This window comes from Fukomys damarensis, unplaced genomic scaffold (genome assembly GCF_012274545.1).
Source record: "Fukomys damarensis isolate Sample0158 unplaced genomic scaffold, DMR_v1.0_HiC HiC_scaffold_21, whole genome shotgun sequence".
NCBI lineage: Eukaryota > Metazoa > Chordata > Mammalia > Rodentia > Bathyergidae > Fukomys > Fukomys damarensis.
Window position 1 is genome coordinate 15,320,190 of NW_022900933.1, and position 24,241 is coordinate 15,344,430.

Consider the following 24,241-nt stretch of genomic DNA (forward strand, 5'->3'; position numbering starts at 1 on the left):
CATACATGCAATAATATGGTAAATCTTAATGCACTGTATTAGTTCCTTATTGCTGCTATAACAAATTGCCACACATTGACTGTCTTAAAACAATATAAATATTATATTACAGTTCCAGAGGCCACAAGCCCAAAGTCAGTGTCACTGGGCTAAAGTCAGGGCTTTGGCAGGTCTGGCTCCTTCTGGAGGCTCTAAGGGAAAGTGTCTCCTTCAGATCCTAGAAGCACCTGCATTCCTTGGTTCCTGGCCCCCTCTCTACAGGCCAGCAATGCTGCATATCCAATCCCTCTCTTAACCTCTGCTTGAAGGAGCAGGAGTCTAGTCAAAGGCACAGAGGCCATAGTGAGTTTGGGAAACTTATAAGTCGTTCCATATTTCCGTAAAGAGTGTGTAAAGTGATTTCAATAATAAACTGAGATTCAAGGAAATCAAGTATCTCACCCCAGGTCCAAAGCATGACAGAATCGTGTTCAAATCCAAGGCCTTTGAATCCAAATCCAGAGCTTTTCCGAGTCCAGGTGACCCCTGAGACTTCCTTGCCTTGAGCTTGCAGGCCTCAGGTTAGATGGGCAGCTCCACTATGTCCCAGACCTCTGCACTCCCACACTTCTCTTCAGGAGATGACACTACTCTCTGTGCCCTCGCCAGAAGTTTAGCCTGTACAGCCAGGCACAACCCTGAGTTCCCCACCTCCCCATCCTAGGACCAGCAGATTCCCAGTCTCTGTATGAGAAATTATAACCTTACAAGGCTGACATCTGCACCTTGCTTTATATTTATCAGCATTCTTTCACCTAGGTTATTTCCTTAGCTTTTCCAATTGTATAAGGCTCATGATGCAAATATCGGCCCCACTGAACAGATAAGAAATCTGAGGTACTTTCTGACGCAACAAGTGGGTAGAAGCCACCACACATGCCTGTTGATTCTGAGTAAAGAACTCAGGGCAGCCTCTCACAGTAGCAGAGCCTCACCTTCCTCATCCATAGATGGGGAATGTGAAGAGTCTACCCTGCCTACCACACCAGACATCAAAGAAAAGAGAAAAGAAATAATATGTAAAAGTACCTTGGAGACTTTAAAATGCTTTAACAAACTATAATTATTCTCTCAAGGAATGTCACAAATTTTCTCCAAAAGTGAATAATCTTCATTTCTTTTAAATTTCATCTCCTTGAAAGCCAGTTTCTCCCGTTGTCTTTACTTCCAGTAAAAACAAGAGATATTCTAGCCAACATATCATCTTGAACCTCAAGGTCAATCTTTAATTCCTCCTTTCAGCTTCACACATTCTGAAATCAAGAATTGGCAATTCCCTACCTTACTCCGCCCATTCCAACCTCAATTTCCCTGCAATCAGTCCCTCCTTAACACTAGAAATTGCCAGCACTGCTGCCAGTCCTCGTCCCTCTGGTGTGTCCCCAATCAGAATCAACTGCATAATGCTGAATCGTCATCCCAGTCACTTCCCAGAGCCTCCCAGCTCCCCAGGGGACAGAGTAGAGATATGCCAGGCAGCCTGGCCAAGTTCTCCTCCTTCTCTCCCTGGGTCCTGCAGCCCAGGCAAACCTATGTAACCCTTGTTTCTTAATAGTTCTGCCCTCTTCCCACTTTTATGCCTCCACTACACCAGAATCCCCTTTCCCTCCAACCTATTAACTATGAGGGGTTCATATTAGATCCCCAACTCTTACATAAATCCAAACATATTCCAAATGAAGCAAGGAATTGAGGTTCAAAAATTTAACTCTAAAAAAATCCAGTAGAGGGCCAGGCATAGTGGCATACACCTGTAATCTCAGCAATCCAGAGGTTAAAGGACAGACAGGAGTATGAGGCCTGCCTGAACAATACAGTGAAAGCCTGTCTCAAAATACAAAACATCTAGTTGAGGATTTGGAGACGTAGTAGAGCACATGCCTAGCATGCATGAGTCCCTGCGTTGGATCCCCAGCATTGGGAGGAAAAAGAAAAAAACCCAATGGATTATAAAGGTGAATTTCTATCTGATACCTGAGCAGAGGTTGGAATTTCTAAGCTACATAGCAATGGAATAAATAAGAGGATAATGAAAATAACTTAAAGTCAATTATTTACTCGTTTTAAGCAGATAGCCATATTTAAAAGTAAAAAAACATCAATATTTACCTCATATCATACTCAAAAAATTACTCAAAATGGATGCTAGAGTGAAAGTAAATGCTAAAATTAACAGACTCTACAAACAAGAAGACAGACAGCCAATAAGTACATGAAAATAAGCAGCATCATTAGGCAGAAGGGAAATGCAAATCACAACTGTTCATTCCCACTAAAAGAGCTAAAATGAAAAAGACTAACATCCACTGCTGGTAGGGATATGCAGCTAATGAAATACTCATACATTGTTGATGCGAATATAAAACGATGCAACCACTTTGGGAAAAAGTATGGCAGTTGCATGGAGCATCTACTGCCACGTGACTGAGAAGTTTCACTCCTAACTAGTTACCCCAGAATAACAGGGAAACATTTACATCCCCAAAACAGAGACTTATATACAAATACTAATGCGACTTTATTCATAATATTCACAAACTGGAAACAATTCAAATGTCCACCAAGTAGTGAACGAATAAAAAAGTTGTGGTTCATTCATAGATTGCAATATTCTCAGCCATAAAAAGAGTAAGCCACTAACATATGAAATAGCAAGGACACATCCTTAAAAAGAGACTGAGTAGAATAAAGTAGATTTGAAAGAATACGTATTGTCTGATTTTGTTAATATGAAGTTTTAGATACAGCAAAACTAATCTGTTGTGACAGAAAGTAGATCAATGGTTGCCTAAGGCCAGTGATGTGGTTGATGGCAAAGAGACACAAGGGAACTTTTGGGGATAATAAAAGTATTCTTTTGTGGTTACACAGGTAAAATAAGTATACACATTTATCAAAACTCACAGAATTACATATGTAGAATGAGTGCATTCTATTGAAAGTAAGTGTACTATAATAAAGTTGATTTTGAAAGGTTTTTGTTTTTTTTTTTTTCTTCAGTATTTGGAGTTGAGTCCTTTGCACTGAGTTGCATCCTCAGTTCTTCATTTATTTTTTTTTAGACAGGGTCTAAGTTGCAAAGACTGGACTCAAACTTGAGGTCTTCTTGCCTGTAACCTCCCAGAGCACTGGGACTACAGGTGTGCACCACCACACTAGTTTAAAACAACTTTTTCCTTTTTTTTTGAGACAGGGTCTCACTAAGTAGTTAAGGCTGACCTTGAACTCAAGGTGATCCTCCTGCCTCAGCCTCACAAGTGCTGGGATTACAGGCATATGTCACCACACCCAGCCTTAAAATAACTTTTTAAGTCAAATCACAAACTTTTGAAAATATTTGCCATAATACAACAGATATAACAAACTGATATTCTTAATATATAAAAGGCCCCTAAAACTGATATTAAAAAGCATGAAAAAGGGCAACTCACTTTCCGGTCCCCTTTCTGTCTCGCTTAGGCAGAAGCTACCTTTCTCTCAATAAACTTTTCCTACTCTTAAAAAAATAAATAAATAAATAATAAAAAATATGAAGAGTCTATAGCCATACCACCCTGAATGCACCTATCTCGGCTAAAAAGCCTAAAGACCTTGATAGGTGGCCAAACGCTACAGACAAGCCACAAATTGGAAATATGAATAGTTAATCAAGTAAAACAAGCAAAACAGTTATACAAGTAAAAATTAAAACAATGAAATGCTATATTTCCCATATCATTTTCTTTTCCTTTTTTTGTACCAGGGATCGAACTTGGGTCCTTGTGCTTGCAAGGCTGGCAGTGGAACCACTGAACTAAATCCCTGACCCTCATATCAAATTAGCAGTTTTTGTTTTAAATCTGATAATTCTAGCATTGTACAGAGAAACAGGCACTCTGCTAATAAAATAATAAATCAATATATTTCTAGAATCCAATTTAGCAAAAAGATCTGGAACCTTAACAATTTTCAGATTATCTGTTAAATTTCTAAGAACTCATCTTAAAAGATAATCAAAGATAAACAATCAAAAGTACAGATTTATATGTAAGAATTTTTGTTACTAACTTGTTTATAGCAACAAGAAACTATCTAGGATGAACCACTGGGCAGAGTAAACACAGAGAGATTGACATGATAAAATATCAAATATGTATCTATGGTAGGAACTTAACAAATATTCTTACTGTATTTAATTTATATATAATATAAGAATTTTCAAGAGTGAACTATCTAGGTGGTTTACACGCTTGTGTAGAGGAAGGTATATACAAATGTTTTCACAAAGATTAGAAATCATCTAAATGTCCACCAAGAAAGATAAAATTAAATAAACCATGGTATAGCCACACACTGAAACACTGTACATCTTTTAAAAACAGGACAGATGTTCACCTGTTGCTATAGAATAATCTCTGAGCTATATTGTAAAATTGAGGAACAGGAGTAAAAACCCCAAGATTCAGACTAAGGCATTTGGAATACAACTCTTTAAAGGGGAAAACATTAAAGGCAGATATTCACTTATGGACATAGAACATTGCTAGAATGGTATAGAAAAGAAATACCTGATTTGGTAGACCTGAGTCTGAGGATGTGGAAAATGGGTGCGAGACATATTTACTTTTCTCTCCCAACTGACTCTTTGCTAAGTGTTTGATTTTTTTTGCCATGTACAGATCTTTTTTTTTTTTTCAAAAAACACCACCAAAAGAAAAGCACATAGACTATTTTAAAAGTGTTACAAATCGAATTGTGTCCCCCTAAAAACTCATTAAGAAGTCATGACCCTTCTTACTCAGTGAATGATCTTACTCAGAAATGGGATCACTGCAGATGTAATTAGTTAAAATGAGTCCATTAAGGTAGGCCCCAATCCAACATGTCTGGTATCCTTAAAAAGAAAATCTGGATGCAGACACACACACACACACACACACACACCCCATGTGAAAATGAAGGAAGAAACTGGGGAATGCTTCTGTGTATGTGCCGATAAACACCAAAGATTGCTGATTAAAAAAAAAAAAAAAACAACACCAGAGGCTGGAGAATGACATGGAACAGAATCTTCTCCCAGCCCTCATCAGGAATCAACTTTGTTGGCACCTTCATCTTGGACCTGTGGCCTCACAACAACAAGGCAACAAATGTTGTTGAAGCTACCTAGTTTGTGATACTTTTTTTTATAGAAGCCCTAAAAAAAACTAATACAAGGAAGACTATAAACATGAAATCAAATAAAATTCATGAAAATCAAACCAACCATCCTAAGAATGTCATTAGCACCTTGCACCTAACCAACACATCACCAACCCCACTCTGATGCCTATAGCTATGGGATAAATGCTACAAACTTGCTTAATTTAAAAATGTAAAGCATCAAACAAAGTCACCTGATTTTATTATAATCCAAATAGTTAGTACTACACCACCCACCTTAAGGGAAATGAGCCTTTGCCCAGAATCTCATGATGATTAACTAAATTAAAGGAAAGAAAAGAATTTCTTTGAGCTAGTGACTCAGTTTTTATCTATAGAATGGAAAGTGTCCATTTGGTCAGTGCCCAAGGCATCTTCAAAAGGGAAGCTAAACCTCTTATCACTGTTCTGTGGTTCTATCAATGATTAGGGGTTCCGTGCAGGGACCCAGCTGAAGATCCAATACTGAGATGACACCAGAGAAAGAGTAATGAGAGAATAATCCTGTACAGCTTTCTAGTCTATACCTCCCATCCAGGCTCCAGATTCCCAGAAAAATTCTACACAATTTCCTAGAAGCCCTTGTTCCCAATCAGGCTAGAAGCTTCTCTCCAGAGGCCTCTCCTTTTCTCATCTACACTGCTACTAGGACAAAAAACAACACCACAGTCTTGGTTATAAAAACCAAGCCAGTTATGAGGAAAGAGGGGATGTATGGAAACTTTTAAGCTCATGATACCTTGTAGTGGAAGTTTCAAAATGGCCACTAGCTAAACACCATTTGGTCTACATCTGCTCACCCAAGCTTCCTTCCCTTTCTCCTAAAGGGGACCATAATCACTAGCACAGCCACTTGCAAATATGGAATCTGGACTCCCCCTCCTGTCAAAGATTAGAGAGGTGAGACCAGAAAGACTAGTTCCCAATGCCAGAGAAAAGGCTAGAAGGGAAGAAAGAGGGGGAGAAGAGAGACCTTCACTGCAATATACAAGGACATGGCAGACTCGCCCCATCCCCTATCTCAGCTATTATGCATTCCCAACTGGCTTGGCCAACATCCAGAGAGACTCCAGGTTGGTAAGTCCGTGCATGTGAGGCAGAGATAAGCCAGGCGGAGAGGGGGAGCTCACCCTCAGTTATATATGGGCTGTAACACGGCTGTACTGAGAAGCCAGGGGAATCGTCCATATCCAAGGCATTTTCTACACTCCATCCTGCTCCCTGAGATTAAGAATTCCTTTTTGGCTTCTTCCCACTCCCTGGACTGTAATTAAACAGCCACCTTGAGAACATGGAAAAACTGAGGGAAAAAGTGTGTGTTTTTAAAATATGTATAATGTATTAAAAGCATGTTAACCCTAGACACTTATAGAAACAAGTAATGACAGTATACCAGAGAGTAGGGCATTGCATTCTTTATGTATGGGTCAGCCACCCAGGAGCATGCAGTGAGAGATAGCAAAGGGCCAGTCTGCAGCCCTGCCTTCAGCAGAGGACATGCTCTAAGAGCCCAGAAAATGGAGTGCTTTTTCCAGCTGGAGGAAAGCTATGCCTTTGGAAACAAGGGATGCATTTGGACCAAGATATGGAAGAAGGCCTGCAAGAAGAGGAAACAATGTGAATGGAGAGGGGGATCCTTGCCCTGGCAATAAGGGAGGCTAGGGGAGGGGAAAAGAATTGTCATATAGAAACGAAGGATCTGGCTCTGGAAGCTTATTGACCTTTACCAACACCAGGGCACCCCTGAAGTGTGTCATAGGCACCCTCCAAAGAGAGCAAAATCCAGCATCAAGGGGCACCAGTAAAGTCTGGAGGAAAGGAATGTCTGCCCTGAGACTTGCCCCAGGGTCAGACGCCTGGAAAAAATTCCTGGGATGATTTGGTGTTGTCTGAGACAGATGTGGAGCCACCCTGGCTGGAAGAGAGATGTGGCTTTGGACTAGGGCTGCCAGGACTGGTCTGCAGCAAGCTAAGGGCGATTTCAGGTTTCAACACTTTTGCCCTTCCTCTTCACCAGCCTAGATCTCCATCTCCTGCATGTTTACTGAAATCCTTACAAATCATCTCCTCCATGAAGCTCTGCTTACCCTTTTTATTCTGAAATAACCCAGTGACTATTATGTTCCTTCAGCTAGTTGCCCATATCTCTATGTATGTCTATCTTCTATGTATGCCTTTCTGCCTCGTCTTATAATTATGCTCATTCCCCCCTAGATGTAAACTCTCAGATGTGAATAACCAAGTCCCACACAGTCTTTTGACACTCACTTTCCCCCCTTCAGTTTTTCCCAGAGAAACAGTAAACAAAGTGGTAACATACCTATCTACTGAATTGAACTGAATACACAGACCCACAAGGATTCCTACCTTCCTTCACTCATTTGATCATCAAATACAGGAGTCCCTAATCCCTGCCAGCCTGGCTCATTCTCACATAAAGCACCCGAACTCTCATCAATCTGCTAAAAGTAAGCTTAGCATTGACTGAAAACTTCTTTTCAGGTCTAGGACAGGGAAAGCTCCACAGACTCACTGGCCAACAATTTGACCACTGCTTGAGTACAGTGTCTATCCCATTGCCTGTCCCTGTCCTGATGGAAGTCACACTCTCAAGAAGCCATGGAGGGAGGCAGATTTCTGGAATATGGATGAGGCCTCCAAGGGTTCTGGCCAGCCCACCTGGGGGAGCCCTAAATGTCCCTGCCAAAGCAAACGGCAGAGTTGAGGTAGCTCAATTCCTCTAGCAACACAGTACTTAAGGCACATTAAGTAAAGGAGCCGATAGCTTGAGGTAGGGCAGGAGGAGCTCCGGGAAGTCTTCTCTATGTGGTCATGGAGGCAGGAGGATTAGCTAAAGGTCCTAAGAAATGTCTGCCCCACTGAGAGATCAATAAATGCAAATTATTGAGAAGATGTCATGCCTGGAACTGCTCTGCTACAAGGAAAAGTACAGATGGAAGTGGGGCTGGGGAGGAAGCGGGCAGGTTAGGGACAGACATTTTATCTCAAAGGTCTCTTTCCACTCCAAAACTTTAGGGTCCTAAACTGAACCTCCCCTGCCAACAACCTGAAAAAAGTTGTCTGAGATAAGGGATGTTTGGAGAGAAAGTTGAATAGATAATAAACCAAAAAGAAATTTGAAGTCAAAACAAGGGATGAATTTTCCTTATCTCCCTAAGACATGCATCAAAGCAGCTTGCTGCTGTCTGCCTGGCCTGGGAAGATGATAACGGTTTTTAATGGCCTGTAAACAATAGCACCAGCCTTTGTAATAAAGTTCAACCAATTAATCCTTTTGGCTTCCTCCCTGCCCTCTGCAACTCCCTATACCCACATTTGCTGGGGCAACCTTCAGAGGCAAAAGAAGCAGAGGAGTTTATCCCCACAAGATTCAATGCCTCTGAGTCCTCAGGAGGCAGCCAGAGAATCAAACCTATGTGGCTGTCCAGAGGCATCTTGATGTGGGGGGCAGCCCGGAGACAGAGGCACAGAGACAGAGAGACAGAGAGGCAGAGAAATGTGATGTAATGTACATCTATGTGGAAGGCACCTGCAGAGGGTGCAAAAGTATACAAAGAAAACACCTGCACTCTGTGGAATTACAGCCTGAGGGTGGAACTGTAAGGGGCTAAGGGTGTAGGTCAGTGATACAGCATGTGCTCAGCATGCAAGACCCTGGATTCGATCCCCAGGACCACACACACCGAGATACACTATCAATCATAAAGATTAACACAGACAGTATTTGCAAAGGGCTACACAGTCCTTTCTTCGTTTTCCATTTCTTTGATTCTTCTTTCTCCAATGTACCAAGTTCAATTTGAGGTGATTGGGACTTATAATATTCAGAAAATAAATGAATCGGAAAAAGGAGGAAAAAAAAGAAAGAGGAGAAAGAAGAGGGAATACAAGAGAAAGAAAACCAAGCCCCTCCCTCCTGCCTTAGCTCTATCTCCAGCCCTAGTCCTAGAAAGGAAAAAGTGTTGTCACTATTGGCCCCTGGGCAGGTCCAGGCCACTGATTCACAATTTAAGTCATGTTTGCTTCCTGTGAATTTTGTACAGATTTGTGGCCACGTGGGTTTTTCCAGTTGAGGTACCAACTCCAGCGCTCCACAATCATTCCCCTTGGTTTTAGAAATACAGTATGTAGTGGTGATTATATAATAAAGAAAGTTCTACAGCTTTTCATTCATAGTTCAAAGGTTAGTAATCTCTATTTTTAAAAACAATGATGAGTATCTTGTATCTGTGGAGCTTTGCATTTTTTCAAAGCTCTTCAGTAAATACTTTCCCCTGTTCGTGCCAGACAAGTAAACCTTAGGTAGAAGAAAAAATGAGCACTATTATCTCCACTGTAAAGTTTTCATCCTTTACCCATTTGTTTTCTACTCAATCCACAATGGTTCTTCTGCAAAGCACCACGCTGAACATGGGGGTTCCAGGATAGAGCCAGGCAAATGCCGGCCCCACCTTCAACAGGTTCACAGACTCGTATGGTGAGAGCCTGGGGCAGCTTCCAGATGATTCAGCCAAGTCTTAAAAGATTACTTTGATATTCCCAGTGGAAAAGAGAATAAAGGGAACTGCTGGGAGATGGGTCAGCAACTTGTACTTAGAGAAGGTGAGCCATCTTGTGTGCACAGAGGTGAGGGATGGTAAAGAGCAAAAGCTGAGAAGAGGCTGAGAGGCAGGCTGAGCCCAAACCACTGGGCCAAGAATGCCTTGCCAAGGAGCTTGGACTTTACCCCTGGGCAATGAGGAAACCACTGAAGGTTTTATGTAGAGGTAGGTGATGTGATCAAGATTTATGTTTTAGCAAAATCACTCTGGCTGCTGGGTAAAGAATGCACTAGAAAAGGAAGAGGCTGGGCCGACTCCAGAAACATTTCCAAAATAGAAGCAACAGGCCTAGGTGACCCACTGGAAGGAGGAGGAAAACGAGTATCAGAGAAGCCTTGGGGGAGTCCTCCTCAAAGACAGGAAACCAAGAAGAAAGCTCAGCAGGTAGAAAATCTAAGTGCCTTGCCTTGGGTCACATAAAATACTTAATGGCAGACCCAAGGTAGGAACCCACAATTCTCTGCAATAGAAATCCCTTGATTTTCTAAGTTTTCATCAACCAGTGAATAAATTTAACCACTGTTTTGCTGAGATTTCCTTGTATACTTGACACATGTTTAGTTTTTATCCTTTTGACCTCTCCTAAGCCCTGACACAAAACTAGGTAGTAAGTGGCCAATAAATGTCAAACTCCAGGAACCTTGAGAACTGGTCGCCTTTGTCATCACCTTACCTGCAACATGAATAGTATTTTACTGTAATTAGATCAAGTAATTCATAGATGTTTGGATTAAGTAAAATAAGTTAAATTTAAAGTTTAAAATAAGTAATTTTTAACAACAAAAAAAATCGGAGGTTCCCTGGTACCCCCAAAAAATTGGAAGGATCACAATAGTCTTACCAACTCTTCTTTTTTTTTAACACCATAGTTTCTTAAAAGAGAGGACTTACATTATAGATGGACTTGGAAGATTTGTGTTCAGTGAAATAAGACAACCACAGAAAGACAAGTTCCACATATTCCTTCTCAGATGTAGAAAATTAAACAGTTGGAATCACAGCTGAGAGTAGAACATTGATCACTGTGGGTTAAGGGTAATGGGTGGACTAGGGATATAGTTCAGCAGCACAGCACCTGCCTGGCAATCGCCAGGTCCTGAGTTCAATCCCTGGTACACCAAAACAAACAAACAAACAAACAAATAAGAAAGGTAATGAGAGAGGATAAAATGAATAATAGGTATGAAAATACACTTAGATTGGAGGAATTAGTTCTAATATTCCGTAGCATGGTGGGGTAACTTGTTCATAATAGCTGAGAGATCTAGTTACACTGTCCTTACATTTTAGACAGTGGAAAATATCACCAACTGGGTAAGTTCATAAACCGCTTTTGGGAACAGACACAAGGGATAAGAGTATCAGATTTGAAATCAAACTTGATCTCAGATCCAAGGTCTGCCTCTCTATTCATTTCCTGACTTCCGAAAATGAGACCTCTGGATAACACTTGCTTCTGCGGATTGAAGACAATACTAGCTCCTCAACATTGCTGGAAAGATTAAGTGGAACAAACATAACAAACTTAACATGTGGTTATCAGAAGACAAGATCTGACTATTATTATCATCTCTACCATTTCTACACCACATAACACAATGCCTGGTACATACTAATGCTGGCTACTCAAATGTAAGAGTGTCTGGGCAAAAGGGCCTTGCATGTAATATAGTGGGTCTCCAACAAACATTAAATGACTGAATAAATGAATTCTTGAGTACTCTATGCTTACCAGTTCCTTCCCTCGACCTGACACACTTAAGTGATTTTTCTCCTTTACCAAAATGTTCTCAAATTCTATTCAGGAGCCTCACCACTCTAGGACCTCTGCCCTGGGCTCTCTGGATGGGAACATTGTGGAAGCCTCTAGCAAGCAGTAGCAATGTCCAACTCGCTACCTGGCCTTTGACTAATTCCCAGCCTCCTCTAGGAGAGCACAGCCTGTTTTTTAAGTCCAATCGAGAAAGTCAGTCCTTGCCATCAATATCTGCAGGTTGCTGCTGGCCTCCTTAGATATTTAAACTGGAGATGAGCCAGGGACAGAAAGAAGGAGGTGGCAAGATCCTTGAACAAAAGTAGCTACAAAAAGTGTGTGGGGGAAACAAGGCAAACAACAAATTAAACAAGCAGGCAACCTCAAAGAAATTTTGGGGTGGGGGTGTTCAGAGCCTCTGGGCAGCAAGCAGGTCAGAGTTCCTGCTGCTATGTCTGTCCCCACCAAACCCACCTCCCCCTCTCTGCAGACAAAGCACTGGTAACTCTTACAAGGAAAATACAGTCCTTGTTATAAACCAGATGCAGTCCTGGCCAAAGCCCAGCAAGCAATAAATTTCTGGGTTCATCGCCCAAGTGTATTAAGTATCTTCTGACAATTTCCCAAAAGATTTAGTTTTTCTAGCCGTCACAGGAACACAGGACACTGAATAGAGGAAGGGCCCTTAAAGGGCAGGTGATCCCGGCCCTCATTGAATAAATGGAGTAACTGAGGCTCAGAAACAGGAAAAAACTTCTTCAGGATCACTAAGTGTGCTCCCATCAGGGGCACTGTGAGCCTTCATTGTGCCTTCGGTATGAACAATGAGTTTTTCCAGAGCTTGAAAACATACCAAGATGAAGAAGGCATACCATGCTCTAAATCTCACTTCTCTTGAAAATACAGATGATCACATTTGTAGCCTTAAGGAAGAGAGGATAGACCCCTTTTCTGAATGGTCATGGAGCTAGCTAGCAAGCCTCATGGTTTCTCCATCCATCTGGAAACTAACAAAATAAATCACCTTTCATGGGAGAATTTAGCAAGTTTTTTTTTCTGTCCCATTTCATGTCTCCCATCTTCTCTATCCCAACTTATGTCAGCTGTCTTCTCTGCCTCATCCCATGTCATCTGCCTTCTCCACATCATTTGATAAAATGACCAAAATACAAAGAAAACTACAAAGACTAGCTGGGGCTGTGTGTCCTCCTGTACACATGTGCACGTATATTCATAAAGGGTGAAAAGACGAAAGTGGCAAAGTGCTAGCGAATGGTGAGCTTACACAAAGAGGGAAGGAAAGTTCCCTATAATCTCCTCGCAACTTTTCAAAAGCTCTGAAATTCTTGTAAACAAAAATTGGAGGGAGAAAGCAGAAAGCACTAAAAAACAATCCAGGATAAATAAAGTTTTTTGAATGTTATGGAAAGGTTCAGGAATCACTCCTTCAGTCTCATTCACTTTCTCTATCTAGGGACTAACACCTTCAGAAAACACTGTAAGACATCTCAAAGGCAAAAGGCAGAGGGTTACAAAAAAGTATGTGATGATGGTGTTCATGGTAGTCGGTCGCTGTGGTAACCTTGGGATTCAAATCCAATTTCAAATGTTTTGTCCCCTTGGCTCCCAAAATACATATATGTTCGTCACATAATGTATGCTGTTGTTTTTGGTTCAGAAAGTAAGTAAAGTAACTACAGGATATGGAAGGGGAAAATGTCAGAATTCTTTCAAGGCTCCATCACCTTCGCAGTGCAGGTGGCTCATAAATGCAATAAAGTGCCTTTCATTTCTATTCAGTTGGGAAATTCTTTCATATAAATAAGTTGTTGAATCAAAATCTGCATCACCAGGTTCTCTATCCATAGTTGTATTTACTTTGTTATACCTGTAATCCAATCCTGGAAAATCTACCCTCAGCCACATTCATAAAACTTCATTCCTCCAATGCATGGCACTCAAGGGATGGCAGTTGAGGGAACACAGACCAAGAAACCTCAAGGAATTTCTTATGGCTTAAGTGGGGACCAAAGGGACAATGAACAGGGAACTATGAGGTTAAAGAGACAGGTGGAGGTCAAGTCCAGGAGGGCCTATATGCTCAACAAAGGAACTGGAAGTTCATCCTTTAGGCAGTAGGGAGTTACTAAAGGGTTTAAAACTGGCAGTGATATCCCTGGATCATTGGGGCAGAATACGGACAGATGAGAGTAACACAAAACCAGGCAGTCTAATTAGAATGACAAAGACTTAAACTAAGGCAGTCAGAGTGGGAGGAAAGAAGTTCAGACAGACTAGAAAGGGCTGGTGAAAAGAGCAAAAGGACAGAACTTGGTGAGAAGAGGGCAGAGAGGCCTGAGAGAAAAAGCAGAGGCAGGAGCCGGAGATGACTTTCACTGACTGTCCTCCAGAAGGGCAAATCAACAGGCAGCGAAGGCTTGGCAAAGGAATGTGCTACATTTTGAATATATTGAGATTCCAGTTTGATATGTAAATACAAAACTTCAGAGAGAAGTCCTGGTTGGATATATGTATGCAGAAGCAATCAACATACAATATGTGATTAAAACAGATGGTGAATGCTTACCTTTTTAAAAATTTTACTACAATAAAAGACACATTGTCATTAATCCCCTTCAAAATACTCCTCCTCAAACACACTTATCCCATTCATCTTGCCATTTTCTGAAGCAATTCTGGAAGTCTTCTTTTATGAATGTCTTTAGCTATGCAGTTATGGCTGCCTCAATGTCCTGAACTGATTCAAAACATTTACCTTTCATGGTCATTTCAACTTTGGGGAAGAGAAAGAATCTGTATGATGCCAGATACAGTAAACAAGGTAGATGAGGACAAGTCACAATGTTATTTGACAGAAATCACTGTAAACATTTTGAATTAATTCTGGACATTCAGTACAATTAAAGACAACTCACAGGACCAGGGATTTAGCTCAGTGGTGTCTCTGCCTGCCTTGCAAGCACAAGGTCCTGAGTTCAATCTCCAGTAACTCCCCACAAAAAAAAACAACTCACAAAAGATGACTTCCAGAACTGCTTCAGAAAGTGGCAAGAATAATAGGATAGGTGTGTTCAAAGACAGGGGAAGTATTTTTTTTCAGCTTTAATTGAGTTTATTGGTACATTTTAGGGATACAGTACAGTTACATTCATTGTTGGGATCTTGTACCTCTACATGACAAGTCTTGATTCTCATTTTTTCCCCTTATCTCTGCCCTCCCTTCACCCCCTCCTCCCCTCCCCATCTACAAACACTTTATTTCCATCTTTTCATTATCTCACATTTTTTTCTTTTCCCTTATTACCCTTCCCCTACCTACCCCACCTTCCCAACACCTTTAGCTCCTTTTGACAGGGGAAGTATTTTGAGGAGGATCAATGTCAATGTGTCTTTTGCTGTAATACAGTTTTTCCAGAAAGCTACATTTTAAAAATGTAAACATTTACCATATGTTTTGATCATATCCATACATACGGTGATGGATACTATGAATGCAGATAAAGTTAGAAGGAAACTTTATGATTTCATTTATATAAAATATCTAAGGCTTGGGATTTAGCTCAGTGGTTCTGCCACCTGCCTCACAAGAGCAAGGACCCAAGTTCGATCTCCAGTACAAAAATAAAAATAAAAAATAAATTTAAAAAAATATATATAGAGAGAGAGAGAATAGGAAGAATTCATAAAGGCAAGAAATAAAGTAAGTACCAGGGGCTGAGGGGATGGGGAAATGAGGTATGTGTGCTTATGCACATGGGATTTCTTTTGGGGATAAAAATGTTCAGAACTTAAGATGGTGATGTCATAGAATATTATGAATATATCAAAAACCAATGAGTATATTTTAAAATCACGTACATGGTGAGTTTACATTATGTTAATTTATTGCAATTAACAAATAAATTCACTTTACAACGTTTCCCATTGCCAAGAAGACCCAGTGAACAGTTTTTCCAGCTCCCAACAGGAACTCCAAGAACACTGTGACTATAGAAGCCAAAGGGGATGCTTCTCAGTAGACCCCGAAACATCTCCATGTGCCCACGGTCAGGATGGAGGACCCTGCCGGACAGTAGAAGCTGGATCATCCCACCCCATGACAGCCTCTCACTCCTTGATCAAACAGTCTCACCCACTTCTAAAACCCAAAAATGCAAGGCTGGCAGGAAGGCAGACGAGCAACTATTTTTTGACCTACAGAGAAACAGCTGTACAGAAATAGCCTGACCCAGGCAAAGCCACCTACATGGACAGGAAAGAGAAATGATTTCTGAGCCTGATGCACCCAGAGGCCCAAGAACACCAACTTCACTGTTCAAGCCCTTTATTCAACTCTTCAAACCTAAAGCCTTTGTACTGTGTTCAAGATACAACATTCCCAACTGTCCCCAAGTGCCTTCGTTCATTCTATAGCTTCTTTATTTATACCTAGAACACAAAAGACTTTGAAATTAACAGTTTAGATGTTTTATACCCAGGCTACCATCTGTGCAGAACTTCAAGTCCAGAGAAGCCAAGTAAGGGACAGTAGGCCAGCAGATATTTGTCAAAGGGGGTTGGAACCCCCAGGGAGAAGCACCTGAGGACAAAGCTCAGAAACCCTGCAGAACTTCCTGATGATCATCTCTCCCTCCTTTACTCTCCAGTGCTATGCTCCCTCATTCTCCCTACACACTCCCAGGGCAACCCTGGATACCAAGGTGACAGAACGCAAATGCTTTCAGGTGGCACTTTACCACCTTGCAGAGATTATCAGAGCATGGAGGCAGACCTGGGGTGAATGCCCGGGGCCCTGGTCTGCTCTGGCTGTTGGGTGAGTAAGGCCTCCCCTATGCTTCCAGCTCTCTCCTGCCCCCAAGGGAAAAGGAGCCAGTGAAACTCAGCCCTCCCTTGGGTCTCTGACCACCTCTCAGGAAGACTATGATTACTGTGCAGTTGCCATGCCTACTGTGACATCACTCCTTTCATCTTTCCATCTGGGTGGGTTTTCTTTCCTGTTCTCTAAAGGACACCCTCCCAGTTCACTGGGAGTTCCAGACCTTATCTTCCCTGGACCTGGTCAACTACCACTGTCTGGGACCTCAGAAGACTCTACAGTCCTTATGGGAGCAGCTCCCAGGACAGAGAAGCTCTCCTCCCAAACTGGCCAGTCCACTAGAATGAAGCAGAACCAAATAAAACCCTTCCACCACACCCTCTCAGATAGCAGCAAACAGAAGAAGAACAGGTGATAAAGGGCCTGCCACCTTCATATAAGTGGCCAGAAGGAAATTGCTTTTTAAGAAAAATAAAGGCAAAGAGGAAGAAAGATAGGAGAGGGGTGTCAAAATTCCACACTTGATCATGCACAGAAGGATGCAAAGGAAGAAAAAAAAATAACTTTTTTGTTTTTTGGGTTTGGTTTTGTTTTTGGTTCCAGGGATCAAACTCCAGTCCTTGCACTTGCAAGGCAGGTGGAGGAACCACTGAGCCAAATCACCAGCCCAAAAATAACTTCTTAATGAACACTTTTCATTCTGTCCACCCATAGAGCTCCAGGGTGCTTCATGCTAATGAAAACATCTCTTTGGGCTCCTACTATGCACCAGGTACTGTACCAGGTACTGAAGACCTAGTCACCTTAAGGAATTATTAACAAGACCACTGTTCACAATCACAACATCTAGCTCATTAAAAAGAACTTCAGCCCTTCAGGAAGAGAAACTGAGGCTCTGAAAGATTGGGCAGTTTGTCTATGGATGGGATGCTCAGTCTACAGTCTGTGGGTGGAGGGTGACAGCAGAAGTGGGCGGGCAGGCCTTGCCCATAGTCTCAAGTGAGACCCACAGCCTGCTGCACACATTCTCATTCTGGGATCGGTAGTGGCTTCTGCAGACAGAGAAGGAAGGCAGCAGGCGATGGCTCGGGTGCCAGCTGCTGCAATCCCACCATTGCATGGCATGGCAGCCATCTGCCACAGAGAAGACAGGAGAGCCCAGGGAAGGACGTTCTCACAGCCAGCTGACCTCTGCAGTACAGTTAACCTTTACGACATAGGCCTGAGCCTGGAAGTCATCAATGCCACTGTTAAAACACAGCCCCCTCTAGAAAAGTGTGGCTGGTCCCACTGGAAATGTCTGGACTTAACAAATAAAAAATGGCAGTTACTGTTGGAATCAGCAGCCCTGTATGTTTTCAGCCAAAACCTAACACAGAACTGGCCTTGTTTTCTAGTATATAACAAGGCTATATTAAAAGAAAAGTATGCCTCATGTACATTCTTTTAAAAATCAGATTCTTGTTTTGTGAATGAGGAAAACAAGGTATACAAAATAGAAAGGGTCATCCCAAATGACACTGATTCTCAGAACTAGGATTTTTCTCTTTCCTATTCACTTTGGGGCACTTTCAGCAACAGCAAAGGCACTCAGTGATCTGTGTGGAAAGTCACATTGCCAGAATACTAAGTGAGCCACTACTGTTAGTTCTGTGGTTAGTGGGGCTGGGGCATAGCAAAGAGAGGTGGGACAGTGCATCCCATGAAAGCCCAGGCACTTACCCCTGAGCTGCTAAGATAATTCAGGAGGCAATGTCAAACTTGGTAAAATTATCCTCCTTTTTAACAAGTCATTTGCCTGTCACCTGTCCTGAGACAAAAAGATGCCCTACTTTGCTGAACAACTCCGGTCCCTTGGGCACAGAGGCCCAAACAGGCCATTCTCCCTTCACATGGTTAGAAGCTTTGCCATAAAACCAGCCACAAAGCCAGCATGTACACACAGGTTTAAACATTCTATGGGTGGTGGCTTGATGAGTCTCATAACAAAACCCAGACCTGTCAGAGAGGCCCTGGAGACCTCTCAGCTCGGACTCCAGCTGAAAGCACTGCTCACCCTTGGAGGCCAGCTCTGAGCTGTGACCAGGTAGTGACATGAGATCCAAAACCCAGGCATACCACAATCAGACCCAGGCTTCAATCTCAGCACTGCTCACTGGCTATGTGACCTTGAGTTACTTGCACTGGTTTATCATCATGCATAAAATGGGATAAAAGTATCCAGCTCTGGGAAAGTGTGAGAATGCCAGCTCACAGTACTCACTTCACAGATGGCAGCTACAATTACTGGTTTGCAGAGCACAGCAGTATGTCTGTGCTCAGCCATCCACTTCTGACCAATGTCCTCTACCTACAACACGGCTCACCTGGAAGGTAAAGCCTTCACCTGGAGAACTTAGCTCTTATCCTTGCAGAGCTATCTGACCCATGTAGGGCTCAGAGTCTTGTTCTTATTCAAACTGCACTTATTTCTTTGATTTTTTTATTTTTACACATTTGATGCATTCTTTCAAGCATATACATACATATACATATATGTGCATATATAATTTATTCCAATGGCATTACATTACATATGCTGCTTTCCTGATCTCCACCCTCCCACATAAGCACCCCTGTCCCTACGTTTCGAGGTAGTCCACTGCTATAGTTTGAATCTTTAATGTCTCCCAAAGGCCTATGAGTTAATGGCTGGGTGCTCAAGGTTAATGGCTATGGTGCTACTGGAAAGTGGTGGAATGTTTAAGAGGTGGGGCCTCATTGGAGGAAGGTAGGTGTTATGGCTTGTGTCTAGATGACTCCCCAAAACCTAATGCAGTCATAGGTGGAGCTTTTTCAGAGTGTGAATCTAGGTGTGTAACTGATTAATGGTGCAATACTAGGATTAAGGATGCTAAGATTAAGGGTGGGTGATTATTATCAGTCTACTGATTGGTTTGGCACCACTCTAATCCCAGTAGCCTGAATACAATATAAGGGACAGAAAGAGGCTTGTCTTGTCCCTTGCTTACTTGTTTTGCTACCTTCTGCCCACCATGAATTGCTTTTCCTCTGTGATGCCCCTCTTCCATGACATCCTGCCTTATAGCCAACTGATTACGGACTGAAACTTCTACAAACTGTGAGTTAAATAAATCTTTTCCCTTTTAACTTTCAGTGTTGGTATTTGGACCTAGCAACAAGAGAAAAGCAACTAAGACAGTAGGTCACTAGGGACAATCCCTGGAAGGTGATAATGGAGCTGCAGCCTCTCCCCTTTACACCTGACCACCACAAAGTGAATGGGTCTCCTCCACCAAGTGCTCCTGCCATGATAAACTGTGCCACACCAGACCAGAGCAACAGGGCCAGCCAGTCACAGGCAAAAACCTCTAAAACTATGAACCAAAATAAGACTCTCTATGTTATGAGTTTATTTATCTGAAGTATTTGTTATGGTAACAGAAACCTGATTAACACACTCACATTAACACCTTACTTCATGTCCTTCCTCATTTTTCTCCATATTCATGTAATTTTACACATAAACACACATGAATAGTACAGTCTTACAGGGGTTGGTTGTTGGTAATAAAAGGGGAATTGTATATTATACATAGTTTTCTCCTTTTTTATTCTACCTTACTTTGCCAAATCATTTTAATGGTTCTCTTATAAGTCAGAGCTATTAGGCCATTCCCCTACTGATGGATATTCACTCAGTTTCAATTCTTAGCCACTACAAACAAAAAAGCAATAGACTCTTTGACAACATGTCCTTACCAAAGAGCATTTTCTATCCAGACAAAATGCCAGTGCAAGGATGTGAATGTCACCCATCATAAACGAGCTGATACAGTACATCATCTTTAAAATTCTCCTTAGAAAAGGGACCCTCCACTCCTAGAGATACAAACCCTCAGGCATGGATCTGACTTCCAAACTCCACTTCTTTCAGTCTTCCCAGGCAAGTCAACTCTGCAGATCCCCATTTTCCCACCCGTAAAATAAAATGATAACTGCTGCACGCTGCCGGAATTCAGAGTGCTTTGGGTTAGAAGGTTTTTACGAGGGAACAGGGTGTAAAATAATATTTGTGCCATTATTCCAGGAGATGTTGTTTCAAGCTTGTTGTTTGGGGATCAGAGAAGAGAGGACAAGCCCAAACTCTCAGATACATCTCCTCAGAGACTCAGGGCTCCCTATTTACAAGTATCTAAAAGCTGGACAGAAAGGCCCTTTATCTCTGCATTTCTGAAATGCCTTGCATTGTGGTTATTTACAAGGGAAAGTGAGCAGCTGGACAGACAAACACTTTCGTCTCTACCTGCCCAACTAGTCCAATTCCAAAGAAGGAAAACTGCAACTGAAGTTCTGAGCAGAATCCAGTCATTAAATCTTAGGAAATTCTACTGGCATTTGATTTTCATTCAAAAGTTCCCTAAGATGTAAATTTTATTTATAAAGGGGGGGACTTCTTTTGTGGGAAGTATAGCAGTTGTTTTTCCTCTTCCTGAAAAAAGGGAGAAATTTAGAGGGAAAATCTTAAAACTCTCATTTCAAGCATAGATCTAAAAGTCAAGCTCCTCCTTGAAAAGAGGCAGTTGCAACTATCTGAGTAAATTTACCTGATTACCATTTAGTGATAAGCATGAGAGAAGAGTATGGGGAATGGAAAATTCAACAGAATCCTTGTGATAGCATTCTTCTTTAAAACCCTACTTAAATCTGGATATAAACTAAGTTTCATTAAAATCAAGCTGATAACTGGCACCCCTATTATGGAAAAGCATTTTGTAACATTTACCAAACATATACCTACACCAAGATCCAGCAATCCCACTGTGAAGTGTACATGCTGAAAGTTCCCAAAAGATACACACCAGCACATCACAGCAACCCCAAATCAGAAACTACCATATGCCCATCAAAACAAAAATGGGCAAAGAGATCGTGGCTTATCTCCATTAATAGGCTACTATGCAGCAAGCTACAACTGCAGCCAACACTGTGGGTGAATTTCACAGATTCATTGTTGAACAGGGAATCCAGACACTTGGATGGGGTCAGAAGCAGGAGCTCACCCATGGTGGGCCAGGATTGAGGCTGTCGGAGTTACTGTAAGGGGCACAGTTGGGCTTCCGTAGGGTCTGAAATGTTGTTTAAACCGGTGTTGGTGACACAGAAATGAAGAACTTGTGCAGATTTATTGGCCAAATGTATGTGCACTTTTCTGTGTGCACGTTATACTTCCAACTTTTAAAATTTAAAAGACAAGAAGCCTGTGAATGAAAACAAGCCTGATAAGGTGGACAAGGCCCTTCGAGCCAGATTTTGTCTGGTGTGTATCACCTTGGGAAGTGTCCCCCTGACAGCACAAAGACTAATTATTGGGGAAGAATACTCTGTGAGAAGAAATGAAAGGCAGCAGAGAAACTGGCACTTTGTTTGCAAAAGAGCAGTTTCCGAAATCTAGATGTGCAGCCTCTATCCAGGTAATAAATCCCTTGCACTATCCACTGTAGCTGGGCTTGGGTTTACTTCCAAAACATCTGGACTTATTGTTTCCTTCCTCTTTTGTTTCCCTATTTAAAAAATTGTTGGGAGCCAGGTGTGGTGGTGCATGCCTGTAATCCCAGCACTCAGGAGGCTGAGGCAGGAGGATAGCTGTGAGTTCGAGACCAGCCTGGGCTACACAGTGAGTTCTAGGTCAGTCTCAACTACGTAGTGAGTGAGACCCTGTCTCAAAAAACTAAAAAAATTAAAAATTTTTGAAAAATAAAAAATTGTTGGCAACGAGTGAAAAAGGCATAATCATTTTATGTGGAAATCAAGTCTACTTTCACAAAGAGGTATTGGAGAAGAAATCAATGGTAACAAAACAGGAGCCAAAGATGGGAAAGATCCTTTAAAGGCTCCAGCACCTTGGGCAAACTTGGGCTGCCATTCAGTTCATTAATAATATAAAAACAGTTAGTGCTCATGCAGGGCTTACATACGCTAAGCATTTCTCTAAGAGCTCACATACATTAACTAAGTCAATCCCCATCTATAAGGTAGGGATTGATATAATACCCACTATGTAGTCTGGGACTGAGCCCCAGAGAAGGTACGTAACTTGCTCGAAGTCACACAGATAACAAGTAACAGAGCTGAGCAGTCTGGCTCCACAGTCTGTACTGTTAAGCATTATACCACTTGTTTATTATGTCCCATTATGTTTTGGGCCCCATATTGGACAGAAGGGACTGGTCTGTGGATTTCAGGATTATAGTCGAGGCAGTGACAGGGACCATACAGGTATCCAGGGGTAGAATTTCAGAATTAAAAGTTAGAAAACGGTCTCTAACTGCCTGGATATTAAGTTTCAATGACTAAAGCAATGTCATTCCTTACTGATGCCTTTCTATTCAACAGACTAAACATCCTTAACAGCTTTTCACTTCTGGGTTATGATACTCAGGAAAGCTCCCTTCACTGTGGTTGGACAGGTAAATAATGCCCTGTCAGTGTATTTACTGCTCTTCTTTGGATTACCCTCTTACATAGAAAAGACAGGTTTCTCAAGGGGCAAGAAAAGACCAAGTACCCAGGTTATTAAAAACGAAGCAATATGATCATAGCATCTCAATTACATTACAGATGCTCATGCTTAACACTTAATTCATACTTCACACAAACTCAAACACAGCATAAAATAACTATGATCACAAGAGACTTATAGAATCTATATTTATTTTAAAGTATTAATTCAGGATGCTAGAATTCCTGGGTAGGATAGAACAGTCACTGACTATGCATTTGACACTTTATGGTGAAGAAGTTGGTAATTACTCATAAAATTTGGTATAAAGATAATGTCAAAATCTCATGTGAGGCCTCCTTGGGTGGGAAACCCAGGCTTAATCAGTTCCCACAGCCCCCTTTATTTTGGGAAGTAAGCCCCGGGGTAAGGAAGGAACACTGAAGGCTCAGATGGGAAACATGTCAGAGAAGAAAGGAGGGTGAGCTGGAAAAGATGTGGGTGAAAACTGTAGACCGACCATGGCTACCAACAGCCGCAGACCTCATGGTTGAGAGACAAGCAGGGACACAATCAGATGTCTATTTACCCGTGAGCCAGACCCATCCAGGCCATGTGCATGCCTGACGCATCTCTGCTGGAATCCCCACAGTCATGGGGAAGTAAGTGGGAGACTTCAACACATACAAATCTTCCACCATGTGCTCCCTCCTCTCCTGCCATCCCACTTCCTGGAAGTCTACTACATGCTCACAAAGAGTCTGAAGTGGTGCCTGTGGCAACATGATATCCAATGCTACTTTCCAAAGTAGTGTGAGGTCCAATTCCAAAACCTAGGAAGAAAAGGTATTAAAACTCCTCGGACTCTGAAAATGAGATGGGCAAAATGCTGGTGAGAAAACATTCCCAATATCTATTTCTTTTTCTACTAAAATCTATCCCCTGTGAGAGCTTCCAAGAGAAGTTAAAGCTCTTGTTCTAAAGCAAGGAAAGTTCTCTGTCCACATGACACCTGCAGATGGAAAATGTGATACTTATTACACATTAGAGGACACCCAGCTCTCTCCAGAAGAGGACACTTCAACTCCTACCAGTGCAGCACTCTGAAGGGGCAGCTTTTCTGTGTTTTTCTTCTTGCTGAAAAGGCCTCAGATAAGCCACCAGGATTTCCCCAAGAGTAACATCCTCCTAGCCTCCTGAGGCCTTACTACCCACCATCCCTTTTATTTAGCTACGTGGCAGTTTTTAAATCATTTCTAGAACTCTTTACACAGAGACAGCCCAAGAAGAGGAACTCTTCCTCTTCC

At 41.9% G+C, this 24,241-nt stretch overlaps 1 protein-coding gene across 8 annotated transcripts in view; it reads right to left on the reverse strand.

Moving 5' to 3' along the window:
- The window catches only part of Dpf3 (double PHD fingers 3), a 252,482-nt gene that overhangs the window by 184,224 nt on the left and 44,017 nt on the right, over positions 1-24,241 (reverse strand). Inside the window, exon 1 of one of the 8 annotated variants that reach the window (XM_010645413.3) lies at positions 23,524-23,627. The exons of the other annotated variants lie outside the window; for them this stretch is intronic. Coding sequence (XP_010643715.1) covers positions 23,524-23,555 — 32 coding nt within the window. The 5' untranslated portion in view covers positions 23,556-23,627. Of the gene's footprint in view, positions 1-23,523; positions 23,628-24,241 lie in introns of those variants that run through there. 8 annotated transcript variants of the gene reach the window in all.